General features: G+C 39.5%; 1 protein-coding gene across 1 annotated transcript in view; it reads left to right on the plus strand.

The window, feature by feature from the left end:
* Window positions 1-20,651, plus strand: part of IntS8 (integrator complex subunit 8) — a 275,398-nt gene that overhangs the window by 150,924 nt on the left and 103,823 nt on the right. The window contains exon 9 of the mRNA XM_067136226.2: window positions 6,018-6,128. Coding sequence (XP_066992327.2) covers window positions 6,018-6,128 — 111 coding nt within the window. The remainder of the gene's footprint in view (window positions 1-6,017; window positions 6,129-20,651) is intronic.

Here is a 20,651-nt window from a genome sequence, read left to right on the forward strand (position 1 = left end):
TATTATTTTTTATCACGGCCACATGGATCCTTTATATCTTTATGTCTAATTTCGTGACCTAGGCATACTTGATTCGCCAAATGAACATCTTTGCCGTCACATTCATGGCCTCCTTGATTTTATGCGTCCATATTATATATATTCTGAACTTAATACATTCGTTCTTTTTAGATGTATCGCTCAATTACATAATCTCTGTGATCTCATTACCGTGCATGGCAAATTTTAACGCCGTATGACGACATTTATTCCGTTATCAGGACGATGAAAATGGTACAAGCATTAAAACTTAAAACTAAATACAGTGGTCTTATGCTAAAAAAATTTTTTTTGCAAGGAAGCAATTGGTTTTGTAGGCGAACTTGATGGCGTGCTTTCCTCCGACCTTGGCCTTTTGGGTGTAGTCATTGGCATAGCGTCTCGCTGATCCCTGTTCCTTGGCTGCTTCTCCACCCAAGTCCCAGCCGCTATCTTGGCTTTTTTCCTCGCCTTCTTCTTTTCCTTGTAGTAGGCACTTGTGCGAGGTGGTCTATCTAAATGCATCCTATTTAGTTTCGATGCCGATATCTTCAGGTCTTTCTCAGTGAAATCTCCTGTTTCCTTTTGTCTAGAAGTCTGCTTTCCTGTTGCTTCTTTTGTTTCTTCTTCAGATTTAGATTCAGCCTTAACTACTGGGACTTCTGTCTCCATATTCTCCTCTTAGGCCTGCCGCTGTACGTGCTCTTCTGGAGCTTCCATAGCTTTCATTGGTATTTGTTTAGATAGTTCATTTGGAATATCCATGGTTCCATGTGACGTAGGGTTTTTGCCCCTTCTAGGGTCCTTAGCGGCGTTCTCGCCATCTGTGATGAGACATTCCACCAGGCATTGTCCTCCCACAACTCAGGCTCTCCGTAGCAGGCGCCACACCCCTCCGTCCATCCAGCAATCTGCCCCTGGCCCAAACCCAACCAGGTTTGTTCCACCTTCAGTAGACCTACTCACGTGGTTCCCACTTGGCATTCCCATGACTGAGTTCACAGCCATGGATTCCCCCTAGGTTGGGTTTACCCCGTTCGCAACCCGCGGCTCGTTCAGGCTATGTAGAGCGAAGTGATGTGTTGGTTCCAGCACACCGCAGTGAGCTTTCACCTCAATCATCAGCACCCACTTCACTTGAACCATCGTATCACCCATGCAGAGGTAACATGGATGCCTCTCTAGTGTATGTGGGTGAGGTTTCCACTTCCAAGCCTTGGCTTGGACTAGTAACGATCACATTGCCACAAGACGTTCTCTGGCAATACCTGTTTTTGGTCTGTGAGAGGGTATTTTATTTCCCCCCCTATCCACCACCTGGGATGCGCCCGATAGGGAAACAGGCAAGAAAACCCCCACGGGCACTGAACCATACTCTTAACTGCGATCTCACCAGAGACTTATATGCCCTCTTCTTTACATCCTTACTGCAACACCTAAATACTCTCATAACCATGTGAAGATATTTGTAACCTTTCTTAACTACCCCATTAATATGATTACCCCAATGATCATTCCTTATATTAACACCTAGGTACTTACATTGTTCCTCATGAGATACCATCACCCCATTAATACAGTAATTAAAACCTGGATCCAGGTTGATGGCGATTCTACCGTCGGATGGTGAAGTTAAACCTTGAGCAGACCCCTTGGTGTTATTTGACAGGAGTAGGCTATGCCCTGACACTAGGTTTCACCCTCTCCCATTGGAGGAAGTAGATTTAATTGGTTTCAGTGCAAGATCATGCAGAGACCTCTCCTTTGTAACCTAAATATGGTATCTGGAGAATTGTGATGTTGGTTGCTGATATAACTTGTCGCAATAGGCAGCTTCAGCATCGTCCAGAGAGCAGTAGTCAGCAGCATATACTGTTCTGCATCCATTGAGGAAATCAGTTAACTAACAAACTGCTCATGGAGTCTCAAAAAGCAGTTGCAAGGAATTTTTCAGCTGATAAACATCTTTTGATCTTTACCAGCGCAGCTTCCCCTTCCCTCTACGCACTCCTTGCTTGCTTGTTGGGATTCCGGGGTATAGTTAAGGGCACAGGTTTCATCACAGGTGATGATACATTACAAAAAATCCTCTCCTACTTCCTTGTAATGAGTCTGGAGCTTCTGACATATTTCGAGACAAATCGGATTTTGTTGCTCAGTAAGGAGATGAGGAATCCACTTGGCAGATACTTTCTGGTAGTCAAGGTCATTACTGATATTCTGAACACTCCTATAACTTATTTCAATTGTTGATGGAATTTCAGAAACCTTTACCAGCTGTATGCATAAGTCTTTTCCGGTTTCACTAAGAGATGGCACCAGCGAACAGTACACATTGTATGAATGTAACATACATGTCAGTTTGCTCATCTGACATTAACCTACCAACACATACAAGTTGAGTCTGTCAAACACTAGCGTCTGTGTTGTATCGTACAGTGATCATGTTGACGTTTGTGCCTGAAAAAGAACGCATTGCTTTTCTTATTTAATCAAAAAAATTTCACTGTGGAAATTCATTATTTGCTAGTAGAAACATATGGTGAACACACTCTATCAATTAGAACATGTGAGACATGGTTTCGACAATGTAAACATAGTGATATCGATGTGAAAGACAGTGCGCGCTCTGGTAGACCACAAAAGTGTGAAAACGAGCAATTGCAAGTGTTACTGAATAATGACTCAACTAAAACTCAACAGCCATTTGCACAAGTATTAAATGTGTCACAAGAAACAATCAGCAGACATTTACGAGCAATGGGGAGGATCAGTAAACTCGGTAAATGAGTCCCACACTATTTGAAGGAATGGTAAATGGAAAATCGCAACGTCACTTGTGAAATGCTGCTTCAGCGCCACGAAAGAAAATCATTTCTGTACCAAAATGTGACGGGTGATGAAAAATGGATTTATTTTGAAAACCCAAAGCGGAGAAAATCGTGGCTCTCACCTGGCCAAGCCGGCCCTTCAACACCAAGGTCAAATTGCTTCGGCAAAAAGACCATGCTTTTTGTCTGGTGGGACCAGAGGAGTATTGTGTATTATGAACTCTTGAAGCCCGGCGAAACCGTTAATGCACAATGCTATCACCAACAAATGATTAATTTAAATCACGCATTGATCGAAAGACGACCGGAATAGGCCAGATGACATGGCAAAGTGATTGTGTTACACGACAATGCACCGTCTCGCACAGCAAAACCAGTGAAAGACACCTTTAAATCGCTGGGATGGGACATCCTTCTGCACCGTCCGTACTTCCCCGACCTGACGCCATCTGACTATCACTTCTTGGCATCAATGGGGCACGCACTCGCTCTGCAGCACTTCAGCAGTTTCAAGAAAGTTGGAAAATGGTTCTACGAATGGTTTGCCGCAAAAGACAAGCAGTTTTTCTGTCATGGTATTCAAAACTTACCTGAAAGATGGGCGAAGTGTGTAGAAGCCGGTGGCCAGTATTTTGAAGAAACAAAAGATGAATTTCCCTTGAAAATTGTGTTTTCTTTACCACAAAAACTGGTGAAAACTTATACCTTCTCCTGGTATGTGGCCATCTGCTTCAATTAGATCACGAAGAACACAAATATTTTGTTCTGTGACACTTGTCTTGGGTTGTCGTTGGTGTGGTCCATTTGCACAGCTTTTTTTCCACATTAGAAACATTTTGTGTGAATCAAACATTTGCTATCTTTGAAAGTGTTTGTTCCTTGAACTGTGTCTTCAGTCTTCCCAGAATTTCAGGATTTGACACCTTCTTTGACAAAAAATGATGCATTGCACAAAGGATGGATTTCCTTCTTGCTTACTCATTTAGCAACTGACAAGAGGAAATTCTTGCTGCTGTATTGGGCATTGAATGGGCTTCACGTGCCTTCACCGCTCTCCATTCAAGATCACAAAGTGGTCCCCTTGGTACTTCAGTTGCTAAGTGGAAATTGTTTTCTTTTTTTCTTCATCCACCCCCAGAATAAGAAGTTGACCTAACTCATTTATAGTCATGCTATGATTATTTCAATCTAAACAGTGAATTGGATAGTCCTCATGATGTGAACACAAATTAGCCACTACACTGTATGAGATGCCCACTCCTGTACCACAGCAGTTGTCATCCCAACTCTTACGACCACTAATTAGGATACAGTTATAGAAACCCACAACCACAAAATAAATTATATGAATAAAATAAAATATATTGTTAGAAATGTCTTAAATATAATATAAATTACTTAGAAAATATATCTTCATTTTAGAGCCTTTCTATTTAACATACTGTACGTCATTTCCTTTTTGAGGATGGCTTCCATTGACATGATGATATTGTTCTGCAATCCAATTATGTTTGCAGCACGATGTTCCACTGGTTTCATTAGTTGTAACCCCAGTTCCCACCGTAGATAAATGTGCCGCCTGTTTGTTTTCTTTTTGTACCAGTCTGGGAAATTCATAACGTACAGTGTATAAGTATTTATGCATGCAATATCAATTAGGGTGTAAAGTACTGATAGCAACTAACGACGGTTACCTCTCTTAGTAGTATACTTCCTGGCCATTTGATCAACAGTGTCAACAAAGGCTTTGGTTGAGTTACAGAATAAATTTATATGTGACTTTTTTTTTTTCTTTCTTCAGTCTTGAGAAACTTCGATATCCTGATGTTGTGATGACAGCATGATTAGGTTCTTTTTAGATTGAGGAATATAAGACACTAATGTGACAGGTGGTTTTCCAGATGCAGGGTCAGTGAATGTGAACTTGCTTGAGTGCAATTCTCTTCCAACCGGGCGAGTTGGCCATACAGTTAGGGGAACGCGGCTCTGAGCTTGCATCCGGGACATAGTGGGTTTGAATTTCACTGTCTGCAGCCCTGAAGGTAGTTTTCCATGGTTTTCCATTTTCTCACGAGGTAAATGCTGGGGCTGTACCTTAATTAAGGCCACGGCTGCTTCTTTCCGACTTCTAGGCCTTTTCTATTCCATCATCGCCATAAGACCTATCTGTGTCGGTGCGACATAAAGCCACTAGCAAAAACAAAAACAAAAATATCTTCCAGTTATGGTTTTCAGTTCTTCTGGAATATTTTTTCAATTATTTTCCATGCTCCCAACTAAAGTAATTTTACACTCGTACAGATCTTCAGCTAGTTCGACGAATGTTTAGAACCGGTCAGTAGTCGCATTCCAACCTGTGTTCTTTAATGGAGCAACAAGCCTTTTGACATGTTCTCTAGGGCCTCTTGATTCAGCAGTTGTTCCTTCTTGTTTGCCAGCACAAACTTGCATACTACGGACGTATCGATAGTCACAGTCAGCAAGAAGTCTTATCAGGATCTCATACTTACCCGGTTTTTCTTTCAAAAAGACTTTAAATGAGTACCTACCTCAATTTAGAAAAAGAATTTCATCTATGGTAGTGTTTTTACCAACTGTACAGTACTTTGGAAACATGTCATTCAGAAGTTGAAATATTTCTCATAAAGGAACAAATTTATCATTAGGTCTCCTAATGTGCCTTGTGTTCTTATCAAATCTGATGTCAGAAGATCACGAAATCTGTTCCAACTCATGCATGTATACTGACCTTCCAAGGTCTTGGGACCATAAGTCATGGTATGATATAGATGTTGATTCCATAGGGAATCTGAAATATTTGTCCCAAATGAGTAAATTTATAATACCAATATAAATGGTCCGTTATTGGACATTATAAATTTTCCAGCTAACTCATTCCTGGTTGCCAGCGTTTCGCCCCCATGTGCTAGGTTGGGCTCATCAGTTGGTACCTAGCACATGGGGGCGAAACGCTGGCAACCAGGAATTGTAGGCATTGGTGCAACGGAAAGCAACTAGCAAAAAAAAATTGACCCTTCCTTGGTGGTCCACGTAGGGTTAAGTATGTAAATCGAGTTTAGACTGGGCTTTCAAACCACAAGGTAACCTATGTTTACCTACCACTCAGGTATTCTGTTGAACATTGGTATTACCTTTCTTCTTTTTTAGTGGGAGTTGCCTATTCCACTTCAGAGTCTCGTCATAGCACTGCCCAGAGGATTCATACAGGACTTCACCTTCATCTTGTTGGCCAAGTCTCGGGAACTTACTGCCATGAAGGTATGTGAATATTTGTCATCATGTCAGTAGATCTGCTGTAATGGATAAGAAGTGTATTTGTACGCCTTATACAGTGTGTTATGTCTTCAGGAGCTCGGGCATTGACAGTCCAAAATTATATTATCAACTAGTGCGTCATGTAATGTCACTGAAGGCAGAAAATGTGCAATCAGGCGATAGATAGGAAAGAGGCTAAGAATTATTATTAAACACAGTGATCATACCATCATCATTTCCCTTTCTCAAGAGACAGCTTGGTGGGAGAAAATATGATTCTTCATTCCACTCCAGTGGTGATAGTGATTATTATTGTACGAGGAAGTACCACAAGGAAGCTATGCTCTCTTAACACTCAAAGGAAAAAAATATAACAGGTCTGACTCTTTGAAAAGTGAAGCTATTAGCACAGAAAAATTGAAGGACCATGAAAGGTGTGCAAACCTAATACCATCAGGGTTTTAAGTGAACAGGAGTTTACCAACATGGTAGTGGATGCAATGCCAGACCTGGGGACAACACCAGTTATCAGGGGTTGAAAAAGACCGGGCGCCAAGTCGCCATGGCGCCTGAAAATGTCTACCTGGCGCTTAAATTGTCAAATTCGGTTTTGAAACTTTATTTTTCGAAATCCGGAGTTCCCTTATATGTACGTTCCCACTACTTCATAAAGTAACAAATCGTATGGTGTTTCTCATGTTTTCTGTAGCTCATATATTCTAATATCTGCAATAAACATTTTTGCTGCTTTTGGCAGAGTCTATGAATTCTGTCCTGGTCTAGGAAGCCAAGAATAATGGCCGAGAGGATTCGTCGTGCTGACCACACGACACCTCATAATCTGAAGGCTTTCGGGCTGAGCAGCAGTCACTTGGTAGGCCAAGGCCCTTCAAGGGCTGTAGTGCCATGGTGTTTGGTTTGGTTTATGAATTCTGTAATTGACACTTCGTACCTTAGAACTTGTCGTTTCAGTTCTGCGCGAGAACTGCCTATCAGTCATGAGAGACATCGTTGCAACCCGTCAAACAGTTAGCCTTTCATGTGGACATATCATAATAAATAGAGTTATGGAGAAATGCAGAGAGCTACAACGTTAAATAATTCCACAAACACTACATTACCGCCTTGCTTCCCGTGACTATCGTTCCTAAACTATTGCCGCCAAAGCAGTGCTGAAAAATCGCCGTGGAATTCATTCTTTGCATTTAAAGCATACGGAATGACGTGTTTATCAATTCTTGTATTTTCACTTAACATTATTTACACTTTTAATTTAATTACAGCATTTTGGTATTGAATGGTTTGCACTGTAGAAATACAGTTGTTTTCATTCCTGTGCGGTTATATAAATTTGGCAACGTTGCATCAGACATCGAAGCCCGCGAACTAGGAAGGTGTGTTGGATAAAAATTTCACGAGCAAGAAGGAACATATTTTGGCAAGCGGGATTAACATTCTGAAAGACACATTTCTTCAAAATGAGGATATTCAAAGTGTCACTGGTGTTTTTGACACACATTCTTGGCCATCATGAAAACAATTGGAAAATTATGACGACAGTGAGATACAGCTCCTTGCCACTTATTTTTTAAAATACCTTCTAATTGAAGAGAAAAACGTAGAAGACAAATTGAGCGAGTGGTATGAGTTCAAAGTAGTCGGGATAGGTCTTCCACTGAACGATCTACTTGAAAAATCGCGTACTGTGAAAGAACAATTTCCGATTTTAGGAAAGCTCCTCAGTATAGTGGAAACAATTCCTTTATCAAACTCGTCATGTGAGCAAGGGTTCAGCACAATAAATATTATTAAACACAAACTGCGAGGCAAGCTTGCCATGAAGAACTTAAGTGATTTCTTGATGATATCTTTGAATGGACCATTTATAAAGGACTTTGATGCAATAAAATGTATTGATCATTGGTATTTTGGTGGGAAATCAAACAGGCACATGAAGTGTAATTTCAAAAGACGCTAACGCAAGGAGACTGGTTACTATTTGCATTAGTATATCTTAAAATATAAATAGTTTCGATTCCATTCTTATAATTGATAGACTAGACTACTTAAGGACACATTTCAAAAACAATACATAGCGTTATCCTAGTCTAACCCATGTTTTTTATTATCTTTATTTTCAAAAAAGTGCGGACTCCTGATGAAAAGGGCTGGCTACTGAATTATTTCTATTTTTTTCTATCCCTGCCAGTTATGTTCTTCAAGCGTCATGATACTTGCTGATGGTTAATATGTACTCTTAGCAGTTCACAGTATTGTTTTAAGCTTTTTCAATAAATTAAATGTCTATTTTTTCATTGAACGTTCAGTAATCTAATAGATCTCTATAATTTGTTGTAATGGAAGCCATTTTTCTTCATTTTTGAATTAATTAATTTGTAAGTGTGAAATTCTTCAGTCTGTCGAAACTAATGCAGTATAACATAAATGTAGAAAACACATATGCCGGGCTGTGTGGCTCAGATGGTTGAGGCGATGGCCTTCTGACCCCAACTTGGCAGGTTCAATCCTGGCTCAGTTCGGTGATATTTGAAGATGCTCAAATTCATCGGCCTCATGTCTGTAAATTTACTGGCACATTAAAGAACTCCTGCAGGACAAAATTCCAATGCCTTGTCATTTCGGAAAACTGTACAAGTACAATAATAAATGAATGTTGTAATGGTCCACCTTTTCAATACTGTAATATGCAACATTTTTTAATTACATTACTAAACTAGGGACTAGTTTCGGCCTTGGCTGGGCATCATCAGCCTTAATGTAATACATTTAATCACTAAACAAATGCACAAACACACAATTGACATTAAAATCTGGGATGAACTAAGTGTAAAATTTGAAAAATAAATTAGGCTCTAAATTCTTAGCATCAGGAGTATGCTCATCATTCAAACTCTTTCTTGCATTAATATTCATAGAATTGTTGGTTCCATCACTGCTAATCGTAACAATTTCAATTGCAAAACGGGAACTTGTAAATGTTGATTCTGTAGTCAGATCATCAATCACCAAATCTACTTGAGTCGTATTAGCAGTATGCAAGCCACTGGACGCCATGTAAATAACCACAAGCTGACACAGAACTGTTAGATGGTGTTTCATTATCAACCAATGTAAATAAAATGGAAACGTTTCCATCTTGCTTGTTAAAATCGTGCTGAAATGCTGTTAGACTTTGTCAGAACTGCACATGTAGTTATGGTTAGATCTGACACATTCTTAATTTGTGGCTGGTATAAATTCGCAATTCATTGCGGTGTCCATGCGGTTAACCTGAATAAATGTTAGATAAAATTAAATCAAATTAATGAATTTGAGACCTGTGCGGAGTCCATTTTTAAGGAATAATTATTGTGTTATGTGGAATCTTGTTGTAGAATACTTTATTTGTAAATCTTTTAAAGGAATGTTTACTGTATGATGGGGAATATTGTGGTAGAATATTTTATTCGTATTCCATTTAGCTACCTAACCGGTATGGTGTAAAATATTATTGTAGTATATTTTATTTGTATTCCCTTTATCTATTTAAGTAACTACTAGATTGTAAATTATTGTTCTCTAATAGCTGGAACAGTCCAGAAAGGTTGTGGTGCGGACCTTTAGAACAGGGTGGGTTGGCCCATGTCGATTGTCGATTCTAGAAGCATGTCCTTTCGAATTCTGAAAGATGGAAAGTTCGCGATTAGTGTCTGTCTATGAATGGAAAATTCTAAATTCCCATGGAGGGAATATCGCGAAAACATCGCGACTGGATAAAGAGTTATGATTGGTGGATCTGGGTGGCAATTCGCAAGCTCCTGTGCTCTGACTGGTCACTTGGTAACCACACACCAAGGCCAGACTTCCGTTTTTAAGTGAGCAAGGCAGGATTTCGTGTTCTTTTGTTCCATTATCAATGCAAAGTTTTGACGCACGTCGGTGAATCCTCCCTCCCGGGATCGGCTACCTTGGGGTAAGCACTCTTGATCTCAGTTCCACTTTAATTTATATTTAATGTCCACTTGCATTTTCACATAGGAGTTTACCCTACTCGCCCAGACTCGCCACTCAGTTAATTCAGATGCCTTAGCTTTTCAGCTGGGCCTGCCTGTTTGCTTTCGAGACATACCCCTTACCTAGTTTTGCTAAACATGTAATTTGTAGATTAATTTAATTTCCCTCGGGGTTTGCCTCTAGTAACTCCATGTCACTTGATGCACGCTAGTTTTTCCGCTGCCCGCATCAGAAGTGTTTTTGGTGTGGGAGTAAGTTGAACTGGCCTCTGCGCCAAGTTTAAATATTTCTGATTTCCCCCATTTCCATTATGTTTCTCAGACGTCTTAGAAAGCACGTTAACTTCCATTTAAATGTTGTATTTGTATCTTGTGTTTCCTCTTACCTTGAAAATTGTATTGTAGAACTTGGATTATGCTAATATATATTTAGTTAACCTCTTGGCCTAATAACAAAGCACTTGTCAAACAACATCTAATCTTGTATTCGTAAATTATGTAACTGGATTGTTTGGATAGATGAATTTTGTTCGAAACTTACCTTGTAATGTTCATTTTGAAAATAATATCTTGAATCAAAGATCGCCGTTGATTTCTGGAAACCCGCAACCTTCTTATCTCTATGTTTGCCCAGACCCATTCCACATTCCTTATGATAGTCGTCAAGTTGCCCAACCTCATATTTATTTGTGCGTATTGGCGTAGTCCATCCCATGTTTGTTGTGTGTTGAGGTTTTTTTTTGTAGCATGTAATTTGATTTATTTTCATCTTTACTTAACTGTGTACCATGTAACCGCTGAAATCCGGTAACAAACTGAAGGAAAGAGCATGTTAGTCAAATGGCTTAGGTTCTATGAGACTTACCTCTCGATGCAACATGTGGTGCATGGCCTATTGTTGTGTGCGTCATACTAACGGTTGTGAGATTCAAAGGAAAAGGAAGGGGCATGGCAAAGGGAGAGGGGGTGGGGCAAGGGGAGAGGTCATGGAAAGGAGCAGGGGATGGAGGGGAAGGGGGGAAATTAAGGTGGGGCCGAAGGATGTGAGAAAACAGATGGCTGCTGAGGAAAGGTGCTGTGAATATTATGAAAAACTGAATTATGAATTGTCGGTTTGAGATTTCTAAAATTGGAAATTAGAAGGTCAGATAGGATATTTGGCTTTTCTGAAATGTCTTCAAGATTGATTCGGGTTAAAATATTGAGCTATATGTATGAAGCAGCTCAGTAATGTTATGGCGGGGTCCTTTGTTGATGATTTTGTGAATTTCCATATCTTGTTTTATGTCGGAGAATTTGTTATTATAGTCATGCATATGCTGTCCTACAGCTGAAAATTTATTGTACTTCAGGGCATTGACGTGTTCCGAGTACCTTATGTTAAAGTTCCTCCCGGTCTGACCGACGTAAGAAGAATTACAACTGTTGCAAATAATCCTGTATACTCCTGATTTTGAAAAACTATTGAACTTGTTTATGGATGTGGCATTATGTAAGACTTGTGCATTCCTATTTTACAAATTTGGCTCAAAAGCACGAAACTGTTTAAGTTTTAGCAAATTTACGAAAATATTTGGAATTGCATCATTTGAAGTTTATGACGGAAATTCGAGGCGGGTTGTATCAATAAAATCCGATAATCGATGCCACGATCGACTTTATATCCTTTCAATATATATCGAAAGCTAAGGTATAGTATATCAATTATCGCTAAATTATCTTCCCGTGAAGCGAGAAATTTATCGTATTCATAATTACGTGTAACGTGGCGGTGTATTTCCTCTTGCTTGTTGAAAATCGCTGCTGATTGGAGCTATTAATTTCCTATTTTGTGCTCAGTTTATTAAAATGGTTGACAGTTTTTGTTCAAAAAAAAAAATTTGCATCAGGAATTTACGTGTTTGACAAAACTAGAAAGATACTGATGTGCAAATACTGCAATGTGCGAATTGAATGGCAGAGAAAGGACACAAGGCTGAAACATATTAATAACAGAGTTTCACATAAGAACAAGAAAAAGGTGCTAACGACGACAGGCATCAGAAGACAAGCTAGTCTCTCAAACACTAGTTCAGCGACAAAACGAGCGAAATACGATAAAGACGCATTCATTTTATCTACAACTCAAGCTTTTATGGAGGCAAATATTCCACTGGAAAAAGTTGATCATCCGAAGTGGATGGAGAAATATATACCAGGTTTGTGCAGTACTATACATTTTTTCTGAGGAAGAGATGTGAGGTTATTTTTTATGATAGTTTTCTTGTTTAATGATACTTAGGCCTAGATAATGCATGCTAGATCCCTCATTTACTTAGTTATAAATCATTTAATTCATTCAAGTGATGTTAAACAGCCCTCTATTATCAGGCCTATTGATTTTTTTAAAGTGCTAGAGACTTGCCCACAGCTGGAAGACTGAGGGAAGGTGTCGTGTACCGACCTCCCAGGGACTCGAACCGGCGGACTGCCAGGTGGAAGGCAGCCGGGGTTCGCAGCCGAGTCTCGAGCTCAAGGTGTCAGAGGAGATTAATTAGTGTTAGAATGATGATCAATGACAGGAGACACCTTGTAGCATTAAGGTAATTGAATAATAATTATGGTCAGATTTAGTTACTGTAAGAAAAGGGAAATGTTTCAAGAAGTTACATGTAGTGGAGAGAGCTTGCAAAGTGCGCTTACAAAATTTGTTGACCAAGAGCGGAGACTTGTTGATCACAACAGGATATTTACTATGTATCAACAAACAAAGTTAGTATGCGGGCCAGGCGGCCTGCCTGGTAACCGACAAAGGAACAAAGCAGGCTACAAGGCCAGTCAGGGCCAGTACAGATGCACTTTAGAAAAACAAGGAAAGATGAGGACAAAGTAAGACGGAAGACAGTAGTGTCTAGGTGGCAGCACTTACTGTTACAACTATAGAGAATAGCTACTTGAGGGCGCTAGTGACAAGGTGATCAGTTTAGTAATGCCCATAAGACCCAACCCCTTGGTAGGAGGTAGGGATAGAACTTTGAGTTCAGGAGCGGAGATATAATCCCTGGCCAAGATGGCGCGAGGCCTTCTTCCAGCCAGTAGTTCGTACTTGTCAGAACAAGATTCTTTTCGAGCCTAGCCCAAGTGCCATAGGGCAAGATTCAGAGATACGTGTAGTAGAAAAGTAGGCGCGTGGAACAAGCTCTCTCTCTCTTTAGATCATTACATTCAGACTTGTAAATATACTGTACATAGTAGTTTTAGTTGTCCTCAGTAATAAAGGACAGGGAAATAACTTCATCTTTTATTTCGGGAGTTGCGGGACGAGTCATACCTACAAATTACCTCCCTACATTCCGCTCGGCAGATCAGGTAATACTTCAACATCCAACGGCCTGGTGACCAACCTACGAGATCGTCTCATTGGACAGGTAGGTCACGACAAAGGTTCTGTACCTCGAATCATCAACGAGGAGGAAAGATTAAAAGAAGCTGTGGAAGATGAGAGAGTTTCAATTCCTTGTGATGAAACGACTGATAAAATAGGGCAATGTGTGTTTATGGTTCTGATAAAAGTTCTTAGTCATGGCGATAGTACAGTTTAGAAGTTATTTGTAGGGGGAGCGGAAGTTATTGCAAATGCTAATACTAAAATGTTCACAAGCAATTATGAGTGTAATTCACAAACTTGAAATTCGGTACCAGAATGTAGTTTCTATAACTTCAGATTCAGCATGTTACATGGGCAAGTGTATAAACTCAATTAGGGTTCTAGTTTCAGAAGGGTTGGTACGCACGCAGTGTTGGGCTCATAAACTGAATTTGGTGGGCCGTGGAAGTTAGTGCTTTGAACCAATGTGTTGTACAGGCAAAACACATCTTCCTTAATACACGAAAGAGAAAGCATGCATACATTCAATTCCTGAAGCAGAAATATGAAGACAAACCCACTAAATCTAAACTCTTCCCTATTCCTGTGATCACCCGGTGGAACTCGTGGTTTAAAAGTGTTAAGTACCTTGGAGAATATCTTCATGATCTACTAGACTTTTGAAACTATTGAAGATGAGTGTTGCTGTGAACTATTTCAAAGCCTTGACCCCAAATGAAGTAACAAACATTCATTACCTAGCTATTTTTCTTGCTCAAAATGTTGTAACTTGCTGCTCACATTAGAGTTCCACCATGCTGTTAATTCATATACTTAAGTCTAAGCTTAGTGACCTTTCAAAGGGCTTTAAATTACTGGAGGATGCCTTTTTATTTTTTTTATTTTTTTTATATATATATATAACCTTGGATAAACTTTCATAACTGCCAAAACAAATGCAGACTCAATTAACATTTTTGTTTCAATCTGTAGGTAGAGCAAGCCTGAAAAAGCTCAACCAATTAATAGAGTTTGACACAGGAAAGTTTATCATTTCTTCTCTTGGTGAACTGTTTGATCCAAGAAGCATAATGGAAGGGAATTTAGAAAATTATGAACTCTCTCGTCTAATAAAGCAAATTCCCATCTTACGAGAACTTTCAATGTCAGAATACCTTGAACCATACACTGTGTTTAAGTATCTAGTTACTAGTTCATGTAGAGCAGGTAGAGATATTGATGTGATTGCCATTCTTCTTTCCCTGAAACCAGAATATGAGCATTTTGTGGAAGCTGCAGTGAAGGCTTTATGGATCCCAGTCAGTAATGTTGATAGTGAGAGGGCATTCTCAACGTACTGTAATGTGATGTCTTACAGGAGAACAGCTCCCAGTAATATGGAACTCATTGTATCCCTGTCTTTTTCAGACTCGTATATAAATTATATACTTAGGCTAGGCCATATTTGTTAGAGTGAGAGCTGATACAATTTTTTCAAACTTATATGCTTTGATATAATGTGTAATACTGTATGTGTTTTAAGCAAAAGTGTAACTCATGTATTTATATACTTAATGCAAAAATACAACATTGTTATACTGCAAATATGCTATCAACTAAGTTATTGGTTTACCTTTTATAGCTGAAAAGTGGAAATAAAATTTAGCAAAATTATTGACAAAATAAAATGAAAGTAGCTAAAAATATAACAAAATAACTGTTAAAAAACGATGAAATTAGGCAAAAATTTTCAACACAAACAGTTGCCTCTAACTATGACTGTAAAAATAGCTAGTGGGATGTAAAACAAATACATTATTATTATTATTATTATTATTATTATTATTATTATTATTATTATTATTATTATTATTATTATTATTAGAAGACATATGAAAAATAAAATATTTATTAACGGATTTTATCTAAAAGAAATATATCATTAGTTAAAAAACAGAATGACATGTTTTGTTCTTGAGAGAATATAAACAGATTCTATGAAATCATACTGTTAATTAATAAAAAAATTATGAATTTATAAATACGAGGGTTGGGGCAAAAGTCATGGCAACATTTTTTTCTTGAAGATACCGGTCCGGTTGGAAAATGTAACATATACAGATAAAAGGACAAGGTGTTAACTACATGTGTGGACAATGAATAGCACTGAAATATCGTAACACACTAATTTATTACGGTAGTATATGGGGCAGTATGGCCTTCACGGTGCAAAAGAATGACAACACAGTACACATAAATTTGACATGACAAACCTGGGCCTAAAGACCCTCAAGGTAGTCGCCTGCTACTGACACCACTTGCTGCCAACGATGTGGTAGGCGCTGAATACCATCTGCCTCAGCATTTGTCGCACCCTGTGTGAATCGGGTCACCTGTTGGCGCACAGCATTAGCAATGTCCTCTCGTGTTGCAAACCGCCTACCACGTAGTGGTTCCTTAATCTTTCGAATGAGATCAAAGTCACAGGACAAAATGTCGGTAGAGTACGGTGGGTGCTCCAATTCTTCCCATCCCCAACGTCACAGTAGCTGCCCTACACACTCTGCTTTATGTGGTTTTTCATTGTCGTACAGGATTATTGCACTGTCCACAAGATCGGGACGTTTCTCCCGAACGCCGCGTCGTACCAGGAAGTTCCTGTAGTACTGTGCTGTCACTGTTCTGCCATGTGGAACAAAGTGGCAAACAGACACCCCTGACGTCATATACGACGATCACCATCAATTTGACTGACGAAGGATTCTGACGGACCTTCTGCCTCCTTGGTGATTCAGCATGTCGCCACTCCGCGGACTGACGTTTCAGTTCTGGTTCGTATGCCCTGGTCCAAAACTCATCAATAGCGATTATTCGTGACAAGAATTGATCGCCGTCTTGTTGCCAGCGTGCAAGGTGGTCAGAGCATATTGCATAGTGCACCCACTTTTGAACTTCCGTCAGTGCATGCGGTACCCACTGCGATGCGATTTCGCGCAGTTGCAGCTCATTATGCAATATCCTGTGGACGGTGCTTTTCTCGATGCCACTTGCCCTCTCTAACTCCAGTAGCGTCCATCGTCTGTCTTCATCCAGGACCTGCTTGATGACGGCACGTGCCACGTCAGTCCGCACACTGGAAGGTCGTCCTGAACGTTGCTCATCACTGGTTGACACACGCCCTTGCTGAAACTTTCCTACCCACCATGCTGCTGTACGGTATGGTAGGGCATTATTCCCAAGGGCTTCCACTAATTCACTGTGACATTCCATCGCATTTCTCCCTCGGAGAACGGCTATTTTGATGTAAGCGTGCTGCTAAACACAGGTTACTTCCATCCCGCACGACACTCGCCAACTGACTGATTTCACAGCCCTCGCTGCGCTGCTACCAGCTATCACAGAGCCATCTGTTGTTCTGCATACACATTATGCCTGCAGAACTTCCACATGACACACATACGTTTGTGATCCGTTCATATATCTACAAGAAAAAAAATAGTTGCCATGACTTATGCCCCAGTCCTTGTATGATTAAGAAATGTGAACTGAGTGAGTGGCCGCGCGGTTCGGGTCTCATAGCTATCAGCTTGCATTCAGGAGATCGTAGGTTCAAACCCCACTGTTGACAGCCCTGAACATGGTTTTCGGTGGCTTTCCATTTTCACAAGAGGCAAATGTACCTTAATTAAGGCCACGGTAGCTTCCTCCCCACTGCTAGGCCTTTCATATCCCATCGTCGCCGTAAGACCTATTTGTGTTGGTGTGACATAAAGCAGATTATTAAAAAAAGGAAATTTTAAATATTTATGTTTACATTCTGTTTGTACCATATCCCATCGTCGCCGTAAGACCTATTTGTGTTGGTGTGACATAAAGCAGATTATTAAAAAAAGGAAATTTTAAATATTTATGTTTACATTCTGTTTGTACCCTTCTCATACTTGAAATTTAGACCTTAATTTATGAAGTGTGAAGAGCACTCTTTGCTGGACTAGTAACAAGAGAGAAATCCCTGTTGGAACACTTAAGATAACGTAATCTATGATCTTCATATTTGTATTGATGAACTACACAATTATAAATAGGAAAGGAATTCCACCTTATCAATACTTGATTATACTTATTATACTACAGTACCGGTTTCGACCCCCAATTTTGGGTCATTCTCAGCTGAACAATACACTCGCATATAGTACATTAAGCAGTGATTGATATTACTTTGTCTGGGGAATGCCATATGATAACAAATGTTTGAATACGTCCAAGTGGGGCATGTCAAATCGGGAACTGACATGAGCGTCACGCAAGATACGAACGTTTATGTGCATGAAGTGTTTTTATATATATTGTTTTTAGCCATATATACTTATAAATTAGCTTTAAGATAGCGGTGTACAATCCAATTTCAAGTTAAAAGTATGTTATTATAGACATATAATTGCAGAGTCACAGATAGTTAAAATGTTAAAATTCTCAAGTACTTATTTCTATTCATAATGGTTATGGGACTTTAAGAACCTATGAAAATGTCATAAGCTTGGTAAGAATGATTCAAGGCAGAAGAGGAATTTAGAGCGCGGGCACTTAGGGATAAAGTGAGATGTCAAACCCGGATATACATTCGATCGAGCTGGTATAGTACAGTAATTTATAAGCTATATTTCTGTATTGATAATTCATACAAATGCAAAGAGGAGAACTACTCCACCTAATCAATACTTGTTTATTATTATTATTATTATTATTATTATTATTATTATTATTGTACCAGGCGGTACACCTCCACGCCGCTTATTTAAACTTTGCGCCAGTTGAAACTCCCCTACTGGAAGAAGTCTGAACTTTGTCTTATGTGTTAATTTTCAAGTTACCCTGAAGATGTCATTACTTGGAAAATTTGTAGTTTCTGAACTGTGTTGTTTTCGATGTATTTTTGTTTTGCTTGTAGTAAGAAGTGTGAACATTCTCTTCTAGAGGACACTACTGAAGAACTACAATGGTGCACCCTAGTGCGAAGTGAAAGAACTGTTTTTTTTTTTTTTTTTTTTGGAGAAAATTTAATTTCAAAAGTTTGTTCTTTGCTAAATTTCTTTCAGTCATTGTTTAAGTTGGCAATATTAACCCTTTCTTTCCCCTTGTTTTGAATTTAGCCAATCCCGTATTTCTTTAATTAATTTTCCACCAATAATGTGTTTCTTCTTCATCTTGTGTAGGGGTTTTCTTTATCCACCAATAAAATGATTGTGGGCGGGTGTTTTCCTTCCTGAAACGCCTCGAACTTTCTGCGAGAGTATATAAACTGCTGATTTTAGGGTCTCTGCGCCACTTCAGTAACATCTTTCAGTGTGTAAAGTACATAGCAGGGGGCGGGAAGCGCCTCTTTCTTCGGGGAGCGGTTCAACACCAAGGTAATGGCCTTTTAATAACTTCTTTTCTTGCTAGCTCAGCAGTTTAACTCTCGGGGCGGGTCCGAAGCGTTTCTACCATGTAACTTTCCCTAAAATGTAAAGACTCTTAGAATCTGTTATCTTTTAAAGCTACATATTGGGATAGAGAGTGCTTAACCCTCTCGAGCTCCCACTCATATTGTTTTGAGGTGAACTTATTTCTCACAACCGATCCTTCCTTAATATAATGTAAATTGTTCTTTTCTAAAGTCACCTCTGTAGTATGGGATTAGCCCTTGCATTAACGGCCTAGTGCCAAGTTGGTTTTAAACAAAGTGTATTAGGAGCGCAAGTTCGCCTCCTCTCAAATTGGTATTTTAGAGGCCAGGTAATTAAATTTTCTCACTTAATAGGCCTCAGTAGGTTGGGTATCTTTACCCCTGTGTTTATGTCCTTAGAGGACAACTTGAAGGTGGAGTTTGGTGTGGCCTTTGATAGGCTTAATCTTTGAGAGCAGATCGCTCTTTTGAAATTTGTTTCTGCGAGGCTCGAGGAGGCTTTATGATGTAATTGGGAGCAAGTGCTCCTGGGCTTGATTGGGGTCTTCTGCCCCTTTGTTGAATTCTGTATATCGTAAATTGCTCAAGAATTGTGTGTACATTCTCGATTAGTGGTTTTGCTACTCTGTACCTGCCATTATTGTTATTTCTTGTTTTTTGCTAAGAAAATATAACCTTGTTAAATTTTAAATTCACTTTAATTTCGTAGCCTGAGACCTGTTCACCCCCCCCGCACCTTCTTTCACCTCTAACTACCACGGAAAACTCCGTAACAAGTGGTAGCAGAGCGTGGTTGAATGGGTCTCAATTTAGCCCCTTTTTACGGCTAAACATTGTTTGATTCGAACTCTAACAATTTTCTCTGTTGCTGGAAATTTTGATTTTTTCTTTTTCAAAATTGTTCTGTCATCATGCCCGGCCCTCGCGATGTTCTCCATCTCAACTATTTGCGCAAGGTGGAGTTGATCTATGAGTTAACTATCAGAAATGTGCAATCTGGAGGCACGGTTGCAGTAGACACAAACAAGCTTAGAGAGTCCCTTGATTTGCCTATTTCCATCCCCACTTTGGGAGAGAAAGAAATTGACGACTCTCTTTCCACGATCACCGAGAATACTACTGGGCTAGCATCTGTAGTTAGTTTTTTTTGACGAAAATGATCCTTCTCCTAATCAAATTAAGCGTGTGCAACCCAGGCTATTTCATTTTTCTAATAGAGTTAACGATCTGTTGTCTCTGAAGTTCAATGACGTTCAGAGGAAGGAAGCTAGTACGTTGCTTGAAAGTATTTCTGAATTATCCAGTAAGGTTACCCAATTGTTAACTGGGGAAGTTCCTCCCAAAATCGATCAACCCACCACGGTGAATGTAGGTAGCGAGGAAGAGCCTCCTAAGGGAGAAGTCAATAGGATAACCGTTGGAGCTCAAACGATCTCTGCCCCATTGGACAACGAGTCTGAACGCCGTGCATCGTTGAATAATGTACGTTCTGAATTAACTTCTTTGCCACCGAAACCTTTACCTACTATGTCACCTGGGTTCAGCAGCTTGCCTCATCCATTGGCAATGTTGCTGAGAGGTATCTCGAAGTTTTCGGTTGACACTACCAGTGAAGTTATTTCTTTCTTAAGGTTTTTAGTTGAATTTCAGGATCATGCCCTTGTTTTTTCTCTTTCTCCATGTCAGATTTTGCAAATCATCTATCCCTATGCAATAGGTAT

Source organism: Anabrus simplex, chromosome 1 (assembly GCF_040414725.1).
Source record: "Anabrus simplex isolate iqAnaSimp1 chromosome 1, ASM4041472v1, whole genome shotgun sequence".
NCBI classification, from domain to species: domain Eukaryota; kingdom Metazoa; phylum Arthropoda; class Insecta; order Orthoptera; family Tettigoniidae; genus Anabrus; species Anabrus simplex.